This window comes from Dermacentor andersoni, chromosome 10 (assembly GCF_023375885.2).
Source record: "Dermacentor andersoni chromosome 10, qqDerAnde1_hic_scaffold, whole genome shotgun sequence".
NCBI lineage: Eukaryota > Metazoa > Arthropoda > Arachnida > Ixodida > Ixodidae > Dermacentor > Dermacentor andersoni.
In genome coordinates, this window is record NC_092823.1 from 92,951,215 (window position 1) to 92,965,696 (window position 14,482).

The window sequence follows — 14,482 nt, forward strand, 5'->3', positions numbered from 1 at the left end:
ACGGGAGGGAAAACGTATAAATTTACGCGCTAAGAATTTTATTTTTTGGTTACCGCCTGATTTTGGTAGCAGGAAACGTTTGAAGTACGAATTATTTGCAACCTCGCGTAGTAACAGTGGATGGTGGTTATGAGGGCGTGTGCGGGGCTTTACTGTATACTTGAGTTGTATCCGAATATAGCAGCGTTTTTTTTAGTTAGTTCGGGAAAAATTATAGAGAAATATACATCTGCGGAACAATCACTGTTCTTTTGGATCCCTCGTGTACTGCTCTACCAAGTTAAGCGCCACAATAGACTCGTATTGTTATTTGTGAAGTTGCGTAACTTTGCGTGGCCGCCAGTCCCGTATTACCATGTAGAGCGCAGGACGCTGCGGTTATAGACGTACTGCGCCCACCGGGGAAGGTTAGAAAAACACCTATACACAAGCACAGCAGAGAAGTGGCTACGTCAGGCGGCTCGACAGGCAACTTTGGAAGCGTCACGGAATTGTTCTCCACTTCCGGCGGCGTTTTCTCTACTTCGTTCTCAAATAGAAAGATGTTGATCCATAAATATTTTTAGAAGCAACGGTTACATTTGTTAACTATCGCTTTTCCTTCCAGTTTGGCTCTTGCCTTGGCTTTCTCCCTCAATAGATCGCTTAATTTCTCTACTCCTTTTGACTCTTGTTTCCAGTTGCCAAGTTGCACGAAAAGTGCTGCACATTTAGAGAAAAACCATATGAGGTAACGGGTGACAGTCATATCGCTTATGGGATTACGAGTTAGTGCAGGTTTTGATGATGGACGCGGTTTCGCATCATTTTATTTTTCACCTTATCTAACCCATATCGCGGGTATATGGTTCCGGGAATCTGCCACCGTCGCGGCCAGCCGTCACTCGAGGAAATATTGAAGCAAAAGGACACGTTGAACGCAACTGGCGGTTTTGTCCGGCCACAATTCGTTTCTCGCGCATGCAGACGAGCTGACTACGAACCGAATCCCTTTCTTTGTCCTTGGATCAGTCTAAACAAAGAAGCTTGAACTAACGAAGCAACAGCAATGCGCGTGACCGTTGAATAGGTGGTGACAACTGAACGCATCTCGAGTTAATCGCGCGGCCACCAAGTCTATGAGGAAACTGGCCTGCACACACCAGGAGATGCCGGTAACTACCGCCATCCAAAAAGAGTGAAAAAGGCAGCAAAATGTTGACCGCGAAACAGCTGTGAAGTATGAGCATTCATTTGGCAGCGCTTTAGGAATGTGTCTGAGGAGTGGTGTCGTGCGCGGGGAAGGTGGGGGAAGAGGCGCTTAATTTCGAGGGGGGGGGGGGGCTTGGGCCTCCACCCCCTGGGTACGTGCCTGTTTCAAGATATATTTATATTCCCCTCCGAAAGAAGGGTCTTAAAGGCGACCCAAAGAGGTCGGCGGGGCACGTTGGATACCTCCAAAGTAAGAAATTAATGCATTACCTATGCAAGATCAATATTACAGGCGTTCGCCTTTTTGTGGAGACTTGATCCACTGACACGTTCAAAGAAGTCTGCGACGTCTGTCAGGTAATAATATTTGCTTCATGCATTTAATACCTTTAGACTGAGCACAACTTGTTGGCAAAAATACTAGAGTACAGTTGAATACAATTGTAGAAAGAAAAACAAATTAAAAACGGCGAGGCAATTACGGGACCGGAAGGAAAGATTCCCATACCGTGCCGAAAGCTAGAACATCCCTCTTACGCATAACGGGCGGAACGCATAACGGGCAGGCGATAGTGTAGGAAACAAATTAAAACGAAGAGGCCATGTAGAGACGGAGAAAGCTCTTCAAAAGGTGAAAAGGCTCGAATGGAAATCGAATAGTGAAACTGCAGTGAAACGTATATGTAATAGTGTTTCAGAAATTAGGGGAGCCAGCATAAGTAAACAAATCGTTTTTTAAATTCTATAAATATCGTCAAGGAGCTGAATTTCTATTCTAGGAAGCCGTCTGCGAGAAATTGCGATCGCCAGCTGAAAACACTTGATGCCAACAAGCCTTACGCTGTCAAAAGATCTTTTACTGTAATCTTAATGAAACGAACACCGCTTCGGCGGGTTCAGTGCTGTTCCGGTGGGACATTTAAAGGCTTTCGCGAAATTCTTGTGATTCGAAACCGGCAAATTGCAACGCAGGGCGAATGCTGGGTACTTTCCCAACGCCTCCCACGAGTACGGAGACTTTGCACAGAACTCGAAGCACCCTGCGACGAAAAAGAGCTGCTCCTGCGAGTAGCCGAGCATACCAGGCTGACTCGGCAGTGAATCGTACGCAAGGCGGGCCTTCTCGGTGCCGGCAGTGTCCGCGAACGTCTCCGACAGCGCGTTGAAGCCGTGGCTCTCGCTGTCGGTGTAGTTGGCCAGCTGAGAACGAACGCACTCCAGCCTGTCCTTGAAGTTCGCGTACGACGACTGCGACCACCAGGTTGCAAAGTCGCCCGTCCTTGTCTGAGTGGTGAAGCGCGGGTCGAAGGCATGAGACAGCTCGTGACCCAAGATCTTCCCGATGGAGCCGTAGTTCACCGCCGGCGCCAAGCCTGGGGAAACGTACGGCGGCGCCATGATGGCGGGCAGGATGGCCATGATGTGGTAGAGACGCAAGTAGAAGGCGTTCACTTGCACCGAGCTCAACGGCATGTCTTCGCGATGCACCTGCACGTTCGGGTCCTCGAGGATGAGGCGCTTGAGCTTGTCCGACTGCTGCTTCCTCGACTTCATGAACCAGTGGAAGAAGGGCTGCGACTGGTTCGCCTCCAGGTAGTCGTACAAGGCGTCCAGAGCCTGGCTGCTGTTAAGGTGCGCCGGAAGCGCTATGATGGAAACGAGGTTATCCACGTGGTTGATGGCGCCCGCGGCGGTGGACTGGTCCATCCACGACAGGGTGGGGAAGTTTCGCCGCGTGGCGTCGCGCACGGCGTTCCACGTGTCCTTGACGTCAAGCACAGCACGTGACTGTGCCGCCCTGTCGACGAAAAAGCGGGCGAGGGCGTAGCCGGCCACCTGGGAATGAATGACGCCGTTACATCGAGCTGGCACGTGCCGTGACCAACGGTCCTACATGGCAATAGTACCAAAAATTCATTGATGAGGAGAGTTTACGCGTCAAACAGGCATTTGAATTTCACAAATGACGTTTAATGGCGAGCTCGCTACTCTGTACGGGTCTTTCTGTCTAGAGTACATGCTTTAAAGCGAGAAAGCTAAAATGTAAATCCTAAAACGTAAAATATAAACGCCCTGTCAGATAAGTTGTCACATACACCAACCTGAACAGCCAAGTTCGTCCCCTGCTGCAGAGCAAAGCAACGCTGATTTCCGCTGAAGGAAGCTAGCCACACATGCTTAGTTCATCGGCTAAATTGAACCTTTATTGCAGTTTTTCATAATGACTCGTTTCCGAGGCAATGAAGGCCAGCACGTTGTAAAGGGAGGAGGAAGACGACTCTTCTTTAATACACTGCTTGTCCAGCTCTCTTACTCCGATATTCTGCCAACTATGACAATACACATATATTCTTATTATATTATTGAATGAATACGGTGGCTGGCCCAGTCAAAAATGAAAAGTTTGACGTTTAGGAACATGTTTGTTTGTGGTTTTCAGGAAGCGACACTATAAAATAGCAATGTTCACTGAGCTAACTTGCAATGCTTCGCAAATTATCTCAAGGCTTGTTTGGCAAATGCAGAAAAAAAATCGAATCGCAAGGTAGCCACACTTACTGTGCGATACTTGTACGTCTAGCCTGACTTTAATTAAAAATAGTTCTTCTCACTGTGTTTAATTCAGAATATTCGACATGGCTTAATGCTTAAACAGTTATACAGTTATCCCAATGCCTCGACATTTGCTCTAACGCACAACAGGCACAAGGAAAAATGGTCAATTCTTAACCAAGACAGAATATAGGACAATCAGCGTGAGGTTATAACTTCCAAGCAATGGACACCAAATTAGACAGATGTCACGCAAGAGGCTACAGAAGGGATCACACGAATCAACGCCCACACGTAGTATTACCTAGTACTCCATTAACACTTCTGAGTTTTAGGTAACCATACTTTCCATCATACCAATGATACTCAAATGTCATTTCAGCGTTGCTTACAAACATTGTATATATTTCAACGGATCCAGATAAAAGAAGCAATGTCATACATTGTTTAAAGGTTACAGGAGCAGGTCGGGACAAAATCAGTTCAATGAACTTCAAATTAGTAGCTCATCTTATCGCCCGCCCCTTATCTAATGTTACAAATTTGGTCTTTGAGACTGGAGTATCTCCAAGTAAACGAAACAGAGCAAAAAATACTCCAGTTTTTAGAAAGAGTGACCGCTCCCGCATTTCTAATTATCGCATTATGCTGTCCTTCCTTTATGTAGCAAATTTATCTTAAAAAGTCTTGAAAGGCGCTTAACATTACTTCTCAAATTTTAACATTCCGCCAAATAAATTTGGCTTCACGATAGTTTCCACGACTGACCGTGGTACCCTTTCTTTCACGGATAAAATAAAAAGCACTACATGTGCCGGTTTCTACACACTTAATCAAGTCCTGCATAGCGTCCTCCGTATAAGCGATACGATTTCGGTTCATCCCAGACCACTGATTATAACCGTTTTTTTTTCAAGCGATATCAAGCGTGACTATACGCGGCCGACCCGCTGCTCACGGCTGTATGCGGCCAATGAGCAAACGCAACGTTTATATGCGGCCCCGCAAATTCGGCGCCCAAAAAACGCGCGGAAACGTTGACAGAGCGTTACATAGTGAAAGCTGCAAGGAGTAATGAGGGAGAAGCTGTGAGGGAGAAAGAAAAGCGAAAGGCAAAAGGAGAGAGCGAACAGACTAAGAAAGAAGTCGTCGCCTCTGTGGGTATCTTTCATGGCGGAGGAGGAGCAAAGGCTGCACCGGCCGGGAAGGAGCAAAAACATGGCGTGAGCCTGTGGGCGATGCCATTCTTTTCGGTGGCAATTATCGTCATTTCTTTGTACCAGCGACGTTATGCGACTGTGTTCGCGTTGTGAAGGCATCTGGCCACGTCGATGAACGCTCTCGGTGATCTCAGTGATATTGAATTCCGCCGATGTTACCGGAAATTGTAAGAAGCGAGAGCAACTTCGACAACTCGTTGGAGTGAGACCACAGGGCGACAATCAGCAGCGGTGAGCCTCCATCGGCGCTGGATCGTCGGGCCCTGGAGTGTGTGCTGTACAGCTGCGAACCAGTGTTGACTCAGTAGGTTGATGTTTGGCTTACCATACTACTCAATGCGTAATTTCTGCCTCTGCCTTATTATGAACCAGCAGATAGCGAATCTTGGTTATTAAACATCTGAACGTGTAGTACTAATGCGGACACGCGCATTGAAGTTTTGGCGTCCGAACTGCCTTTAACTGCAGGCGTAGTTACATTTCAGTTCCCTCAAATTGCATTAATGCTGGCGATATTTTTTGCTTGCGTAGCCAGGTGTCCTTTCGTTGAAATATCGTGCACGGATTTTCACGAGGGTTTGAATTTTATCGCGCTGCTAGTAATAGCGTGTAACCTCCTAGCCATGAAATCTTCCGTTTTTCTATCCACTTCATGGGCTTTGCAAAATGAATTTATTGCATTTCGTAGTTGAAATTTGTAGAACGCCGGCTTTATATTGAACAGCTTTTTGGTGTGTTACGCCCTTTCCTCGGTGTAATGTGTGCATTCGCGTGGTTTTCTGGCTTTCCTGTTCAATGCGTCGAGTTCACTGGAGCTCAAAGCCTAGTTTAGCTCGAAGTTTGTTTGAGGCGAAAATAATCATTTAACTCCAACGACACAGCAGAAGAGAAAAAAGTATCAGTTTGCGCTAGCAGCAAAATTTGCCACAATATCTCTTGGAGAGGAGCAGTACACTTGTTACTTGTAGAAGGGGCAAACTTCTATATCACTGGCAAAACTTCAATGGCGAGATATCTCGCGTCGAGCTAGCAGTTTGAAGTTTTATTCCAGCGTGAAAAATCTGGATTTCTGGACTTTCGTTATTTCATAATATTGTCAGAAAGCAGCGCTGCATTACTAAAAACTATGAAAGAACAATAGAAGTCATGTCAACAAGTTGTACATTTTGCTTATGTCTAGTGATTACTATGTAGTGTTGATTTTAGGCTATGAGCTAACCACTAGCCCCTAAATAGGCCTTACTGAGACCTTTCTTGGGAGCTTTTGTTTCTCAAGTTATCAAATTTCTGCAATCTCTTTTTACACTCGTCTAAGTGTATTTTTATCTATACAGGATTAAAGCCAGAGGGGTTGACACTAATAACAATGTCGCCAAAAAAAGCAGAACCCCCGGCACTCCAGTGCAACTATTGAGCGGACCAGAGCGCCGGTAAGCGAAAAACTGACCCAGAATGACTGTTTATTGCACTGCTAAAAGATAATATGCTTATGATGAAGCATACGAAGAAAAAGGAGAAAAACCTGATATTTTGCCAGCAGAAAAGTGTGGTGGGGTGCAGAAAGAGACAAGCGTTTCCAGTATTGCTCACATGCGGATGACATTGAAGCACTTGCATGCGCTGTACTATACCCACACACAGTCGCGAAACCTTTTACTAATTTCTGCTGATTTTACAAGAGTGGGAAATCACTGAGTCAGCTTAGGCGAGTGTAAATGAATTCAAGCACAGCTGAATGCCAGTAAGTGTAAAGGACATAAATAGGTACCCTTGAGTGCCAGCTGACAATGTGGGCTAATTAGTTATTGCCTGCAAGTGTAAAGAAATACGACTCGGAAATTAACAAGCCCAAGCACATTGAGTTTATAACGAAAAGGACAAGTATATGTGAAATATGTTCGTGCAGAACGTGGAGAACACAACTCGGCGTATTTTGCTCGATTTAGTTGCTTGCTCTGAGCATTACGTGTGTTCGTCTATTGCCATGGCTTGGATACTTTGTTAACACTATGCAAGTACTCGATGTATTCAGATTAAGTAAAGATGGACTTGGGTGCTAATAATACCAGTGAAATTTCAAAAACAGTGCTTTAGCTTGAAGGATTGGACACATTCGCATGTTGTTCACAATCCCTTATGCACATGTGAAGTGTGAGATACAGAGTGCTCTGCGTTCTGCGCTCTGCGTTAAGAAAGAAAAGTGAGTGTGTCGGTTTGGCATGATACGATGTGAAAGGCGCAAAGATGAAAAACGAGAAGATAGACACACACACCGGGTGCCTTGTTTACTTCCATCAATATTCAATCAGAAAAAAAAACTCCAATATTTCATACAAGGGGCACTATCACAGTTCATCTGTGCACATTCGCGTTCAGGTAAAGCAATTCTTTTTGCGATAATAAAATTGATGCACCACTCATGCACCTATCACCTGCCTCAATGATCCTTTTGGTCTCAATTACTAATCTGACCCATTTGTCATGGCGCCTGGCAGGCGTGAAAATTTGGTTTACATTTGCAATATCTACAATGAATTGCCAGGTGGCCCTCTCTCCCATTTCTAACATTGTTTTGATGTTGCCTCGGCCTATCATTCACGCATTGCTCGGTGTGTCCCACGTACTTTCCACCATATGACAAAGAAATTTCATAAACAACTCCTGCCTGACAATCGTTGTATTTATTTTTGTGATTTGTGACACAGGCCGGGTAATTGCAAAAAAAAAAAGGTCGGTCATTCTGCAGACCCTTGAAAGCTTGCACGGGTCAGAAAACACCACCTTTACTTTAGCTCGCCCAGCAATCTTCTTCGAATTATGCGACATGCGGTGTATGTAAGGTATGACGGCTACCTTTTCTCTTTCGCGACGTGGCTCCTGGGTCAGTTGGCGAGTTCACAACTTCCCCAGGATTTTTTCTGCTACGGAAACTGGCACAATTTATGGGTAGCCTGCCTCTATTAGTAGTTCAATCTCCGTAAGAAAACTCCCCGCAGATTGATGCGGGCAGGACTTGAAAACGTTCAGCAGGCAGATGTTAGCAGCCATGTTGCGTTTCACTAGATTAGACTGGCTTGACTAGATTGTCTGTCGTCACCTTCGCGCCTTTGGCATCAGATCACTTTTATAATGCTGACACTTGCCATTGGAGGAAGGAGGAAGACGGGAAGATAGGCAGGTTAGCCAGCGTAAATACAAGCTAACTACTCTGCGCGGGGGCAAGGGTATAAAGGGAATGAAAGGAAACAGGAGAGCCGATATATCAAATCAAAAGGAAAGGAATGTGTGCATATCAATGCGATGCAGTGCACTCTATAGCAGCAGCCCCATGTCAAGTAGCAGGGCAAGGCAAAGGTGCTGAGCACAGTCTTAACACTGGTTCTCTCTCCCGACAAGGTGCAAATAAGTCAACTCGAGTTTGGTTTTCTAGCCACACCACAATGAGGGCCGTCACATAAGAGATCTTGGATCGTTGTCTCTCAGCCTCAGAAGTTCCCGTTTAACATACAGACCTGTTTATTCCAAGATCCCTACTGTATTTGCCTCTAACAACTACTAAACAAAACGTAGCCCTAACAGGGCCAAAGTGAAACAGTTTCTGGAATTGTCTAACATTGCGTGGAATTTCCTTTCCCTTCCAGGTACGACGATCGACTAAAGGTCCAGGAGTCATCAGGACAAATAATTCTGAATATATAAGAAGGATATATTATGTGTTTGTGATGACGAAGCAATTGTGTCAATATGAAATACATATTTAAAAAGGCTTCTTTTTTCTCTTATTGGCAATGTATGCTTAAAGAACCTCACTTGCATATTCCTGTATTCATCCAAACACTGCGAAATGTATGTGGAATGTGTTCCGCAGGACAAAAAAAAAATTATGTTGCATGGCTCCCACGAGAGTTCAATTCAAACACGTACATTTTATTGCAGCACTTTCATTCTTTCTTTCTTCATGCTAGTCGTGGATAGCCATCTTTTCAATAGCTGCGAGCACTTCGCTAAGTACCTCATTAGATAACCTATCTATAAAAAGATGTGACCTTAGACTAAGTTTGCGACGTTTGTGTTCAGTTTCTTATATTGTACTTGTCTGCTATTTTACATACTTTTGATTCTAAACACAACTTTTTTTCAGGAACTAGAACGCAACGAACTGAAAGGCCCAACTTTTGTTGGTCTCAACCGCATGAAGTTCATGTAAGTTCATCCGTTACGCTTATTTCACATCTTAAAAGGTGTAGGCGTGAACACTGCATACCTGCTTTTGTATTTCGAGTCGCAATTTTTTTTAATGCGAGGGTTAATCCCTCACGGCATACGGCGCGGTCTTTATAAAATGGCTCCCACAGAACTGCCAGTACCGCAGCCCGCATCGCAGTCCTCATGCAGATTTGTGACCCAGGGGGCGGAATGCTCAGCGTTCATAAACACGTTCGGAAACATACGTCGAAAACAGCGGAGAGCAATATACATATAGCTCCCATATAGCGAACATTCCAAAAACTAAGTCGAGTATAGCGAAAGAATTCCACCACTTATACAGACGCCTTTGTGTAGACTTCGGCTAGTAAAAAGCAGGACACCTAAGACTTGCTAATGATGCCATAAATCGCTTAAAACACCTTCGCTGTATTTGACGTTGGACCTATCGTGGTTTACGTATTCAGCGAAGGCCTCATTTCCCTTCCTTTCTTTCTTTCCAGAGATTGTCTCACCTGCACATCTTCACGGTGCTCCATCAAAGCCGAGAACACAGGCCTGATATCCGGCCACGGCCAGCCTTAAAGCCAGCGACTGATGTTCTGGTGCAAAACGATGGAGTCGGCGCAGCATGAAGCTTATCACTCTGTGCTGGACGAGGAGAAGGTTCTTATAATAGTCTGGGCACCACCAGACCCAGTGTGCGCACATGTGCTTGTACAGGTTATCGCACGGGTCTACGCTTCGCTCCAGGCTAGCCGTCAGCTCCTCGGCGTAGTCGTAGCACTTCTTCGTGTGATCGCACCACGGGTAAGCCAGCAAGGCTAGTTCATTCACCAGGATCCTACTGCCGCAGCACGTAATGCCGACGTGCAGCCCAATCGCAATATTTGGACCGGTGGACATTCTGCTGATACTAATGGAAAGATCGCTGTAGCAGTCGTCACTGGCCGTTGAGCGTAGCGTGCTTGCTTGGTCTTTCACGTGTGACACTTACCTACTACGGAGTGTTCGCCAAGAAGCCGGCGGTTAAAGGTTAAAGGGAAGGGGGAGAGAGAAAAACAAGCATAAAAGTAAGTCTGGGTGAGGTAGAACGTTTATGTTAATTAGGAAAGAGATTTCCTGGGCGGATACAGAAATAAAGATAACTGTAATCATGTATAAACAACAGATTTTGCATTATTTTCTAGCATAAAGATCATTTCCAACACACAATCAGCGGTTTAATGAGCCATCCAATTACTGATTTCAAGAATTCATATGTTAGCCTCATTGCGTCATAAAGATGGTAGCAAATTCCACGCAGGCGTTCCTGTGTTCCTGTGGCTAAAGTTAAATGAAGAAGCTCCGAAGGACAGGGTATTTTAGGCATTTAAAGAAATGCGCAATCTTCAGAATGTAAATTCAACTTTTTTTGTGATGTCTAAATCATCAGCATTCTAATAGACAGTTGTGAATATCTTCAGGTTCCCAGCAGGTAGGACAGACAGGGAACGTTGCAAGACTGGATCTGTAGGGGTAAAAATTTAATTGTGGGATGCGGCAGCTGCAACGCAAAGTCACCGTCCGCATTAGCACTTCTTCTGCTGCTTGAATACTTGCTTACTTGCTCCCAATATCATGGCGCATACCCACTAAGAAGGATTGACCCAGAAACCGGTGGTTAAACGGATGGGCGGAGGTAAAACTTGCGATAAAAACTATATATTAAGGTAAAGTCGAAACGGGACAAGAAACAAAAGTAGGCACATTGATTCTAGTGACTGTATTTCCTTAGAGATGAAAGTCATATCATGAGAAGCCAACAAACTCACACCAATGACAGCTTAGGGGAAAACTTGTGCTTAATAAATGAATTGCAGAAACGATACGTTAATGGAAATTAAGGTGGATGAAAAGCAATTTGCCGCAGGAGGGGAACGATCCCACAACCTTCGCATTTCACGTGCGATGCTCAACCAATTGAGCTACCGCGGCAATGTTTCCCCATGCACTTTCTTGGATATTTGTGTTTTCTAGCAGACCCCTGGGAGTTTTAACCAGCGCCATCACTCACAGACCTTGGAGCCGGACCTAGAACGTCCTTTCTGCCACAGGCGTCACGAAAACGTGATATTTTCGGGTGAAGGCAACTGGTCAATAAACCCACACATGCTACCTGAAGGCATTAATGTTGCAGGATTCGAGACCCTCGTTATGTAATAAACGAAAAGAAGGGCGTTAACCGAGGGGCCTGATTTTTATTAGTCATATCATGAGAAGCCAACAAACACTGACACCAAAGACACAACCTTAGCGAAATGCGAAGGTTGTGGGATAGTTCCCCACCTGCGGCAAGTTGTTTTTTCATCCACTTTAATTTCCATTACTTCATCGTTTCTTCATTTCATTTATTAAGCACAAGTAATTTCCCCTATGCAGTCCTTGGTGACAGTGTTTGTTTGCTTCTCATGATATGACTAGTAAAAATCGGGCCCCTCGGTTAACCCCCTTTCTTCTCGTTTATTACATAACGAGGGTCTTGAATCCGGCAACATTGATGCCTTCAGGTAGTGCGTGTGAGTTCATTGACCAGTTGCCTTCACCCAAAAACATCACGTTGTCATGACGCCTGCGGCAGAAAGGACGTTCCACGTCCACCGCCAAGGTCTGTGAGTGGTGGCGCTGGCTAACACTCCCAGAGTTCTGCTAGGAAACATAAATACCCAAGAAAGTAGATGGTGAAACGGCGCCGCGGTAACTCAATTGGTAGAGCTTCGCACGCGAAATGCGAAGGTTGTGGGATCGTTCTCCACCTGCGGCAAGTTGTTTTTTCATCGACTTTATTTTCCTATAATTTATCTTTTCTTCATTTCATTTATAAAGCACAAGTAATTTTCCCTATGTTTTCCTTGGTGTCAGTGTTTGCTGGCTTCTGATGATATGACTAATAAAAATCGGGCCCCTCTGTTAACCCCTTTCTTCTCGTTTATTAAAGAGGAAAGTGTGCTTTATGAAAGGATAGGAAATTTTAAAGTAATAAATCATATTCAATTTCAAACTGCTATTTTTGAGACATCCGTAATCATTGAGGAAGGTAATACGTCAGCTTGTCCTAGAGCTATCTTCCTACTCTTAGGTTGTTTCATGAGAAGCCAACAAACAAGGACACCAAGGACATTACTTGTATTTACTAATTGAATGAAAGAAATGATAAATTAATGGCAATGAAAGTGGATGAAAAAACAACTTGCCGTAGGTGGGAAACGACCATATGTCTTTGCATTTCGCGTGCCATGCTCTATGGTACATGTAATGGTAAGTGTAATGTCTGGTGTAGCGTTCACGTACTTGGCTTAGAAACACTGATCAGTACTATGTTTCAACCCACTAAAGTAGAGATCGTTGGTTAGAAACAATGCTGAGAACTAAGAACCCTGTTTTTATCTTTCTTTTTAATTTTAATTTGCTATACGAGTTTTATAGTTCACTTCCACAGTGTGCTCGCTGAACTAAACAAGTAATCTTCTTTCTATTTTGTGAAATTGCGGAGCGAGACATGGACAATCTGTACGAAAAACTATACTCTACCTCACAAGTAACTTGCTGCATTGCCGAAGGGTATGGGCTGTACGCAGGCAACATTCTTAAGCAACTGAATTTCGTTCCCGACGTAACTGTCTGATTATTGGCGGAGCTTCATTTTGTCTTCATACATGATATGTAACAGCGACCCGTGATCCTTTAAGTCCTTTCCACATTTGCGTCGTATACCACTAATTAGATTGGCGGTTATTATCGATAGCCTTAATAGCCACCCTAACCATGAAAAGGTAGACACATGGCAGTGCCCACAAAGCCCATACCACCTCCTTCAATCCGAATTCACACTTCTTACTGCTGGCTCTGCGTCATGACAGCAAGAAATGAACGGTAAAATCCGCCATCACTTAGTATCATCTCACGCTAAGGACAAAGCATTAGGTATGTCATGTCGTTATTATTGAGAAAAGCTGTTTCTTTTGACGTTACTCTTAGAGAAGCGGCGCAGAACTGTAAAAGTTTCTCTGTTGGCTGTTTACAGACGGCGCCACGGCATTAGCACTGGCGAGTTGACGAAGCCGTACATTATCAGTCCTACTTTTGTGATGTAGTGGGTTTATTACGCTTCGGTTTGGGAATCAACTTCACAGTAGCTAGTCACATGATCGGCCGCGTCTATAAGACTGGTCGTCTCACCAATAAATCAGTTCACCTCGCTACTCAGCTGCGTCTCTGTCTCGTTCCTACAACCGCCGTGCCTTCCTACCTTTGTCTTGGCGTCGGCGTCCATGGCGGCCGCGCGGACGCCCCAACTCTCTAACTGCGTTATTATTCACTGCCCCGCACTATTATAGAATGTTTGGACCATAGAGTTTGATACAACAATTACTACAGCGAACTCTGGCGCTGCAATCCTCCGGCCACTATGGGAATTATTCGTAGTACAAGCATTTGTCTGACCTTCGTGCTTGTGGATTCAGACGTTCGCGTGGCTTCGTTTATTACGCTTTATACTCATTGTCGTAAAATTCAAAGCGATCTATGCTTTCCTAAGTGCAGTAGATTGCAAACACGCGCAATCGCTACCAACTGCAGCGGTTCAGATTATCGGGGTGGCCAAATCAAAACGCGCCAAGCGTCTCAATGCACTGGTTTGCCCGCGAGAAATTCATGAGGGCGCTTATTGCTGCTTGTCGATGCATGCGTCCGAGGTGTAATGGTTTCATTATTGGGCTTCTTTGCTAGAAGTCCTGTACTCGAATCCTGCCGTCGAACAATTTCATTATTGTTCAATTTTTTATTATGGAGTGCTTCGGTAAAGGTGACGCATTTACAATGTCATGAAGTCATGCGAAGCCAGAAAGACGATGTTTAGGCAGATCCATGAACCGCCCATTATTCGCATGCTGGCTCATTGCAATGGCTGGCTGAACCACCCCAATCGCAACTTCCATATACACTAACAATAGAGTTCTCTCTAGCAATCATTGTGTGAAGCTCTGTTTATGTGACGCTGAGCAGACGATGCTGGGCGTATGCTGTTGGCAAGAAACGGCAGAGAAGGCGCACAGGTAAAGGGAAGGACCGTATATCGTGTTCATGGCGCAAAAGCAGCTTATGTTTTATTTCGCTGGTACATTTGTAACATCAATTCTCCAGACGTGGAACATGTACGGACAAGACGGCAAGCAGACGCCGTGCAGATCTCTCAGCTATTGAAGTGCTGCAAGAAACTATTGAGGTAGAGTATAGCTAGACAAAATTGGCAATGGCTTAGCTCGGCTATGCCA

At 44.9% G+C, this 14,482-nt stretch overlaps 1 protein-coding gene and 1 non-coding gene across 2 annotated transcripts; both read right to left on the reverse strand.

Annotated features, from left to right (window-relative positions):
* Nucleotides 1-1,570: 1,570 nt before the first annotated feature.
* LOC129388053 (neprilysin-1-like) lies at nucleotides 1,571-10,076 on the reverse strand. The gene is made up of 2 exons (XM_055078054.1): nucleotides 9,816-10,076; nucleotides 1,571-3,081 (listed from the first exon to the last, which is right to left on the reverse strand). The coding sequence occupies exons 1-2, from the start codon at nucleotides 10,074-10,076 to the stop codon at nucleotides 2,059-2,061; spliced, it is 1,284 nt and encodes a 427-aa protein (XP_054934029.1). The 3' UTR covers nucleotides 1,571-2,058.
* Nucleotides 10,077-11,074: 998 nt separating this feature from the next.
* On the reverse strand, nucleotides 11,075-11,147 carry TRNAS-UGA (transfer RNA serine (anticodon UGA)). The gene has a single exon. It is a non-coding gene; the product is annotated as a tRNA-Ser (tRNA).
* Between the last annotated feature and the right edge of the window lie 3,335 nt (nucleotides 11,148-14,482).

Bases quoted from the DNA above. Each gene is read 5' to 3' on its own strand.
- LOC129388053 (XM_055078054.1), bottom strand. From the start codon at position 10,076: ATGTCCACCGGTCCAAATATTGCGATTGGGCTGCACGTCGGCATTACG. The intron at 3,082-9,815 runs GTGATAAGCTTC...ATTGCCATGTAG, and splicing joins TTCTCCTCGTCCAGCACAGA to GACCGTTGGTCACGGCACGT.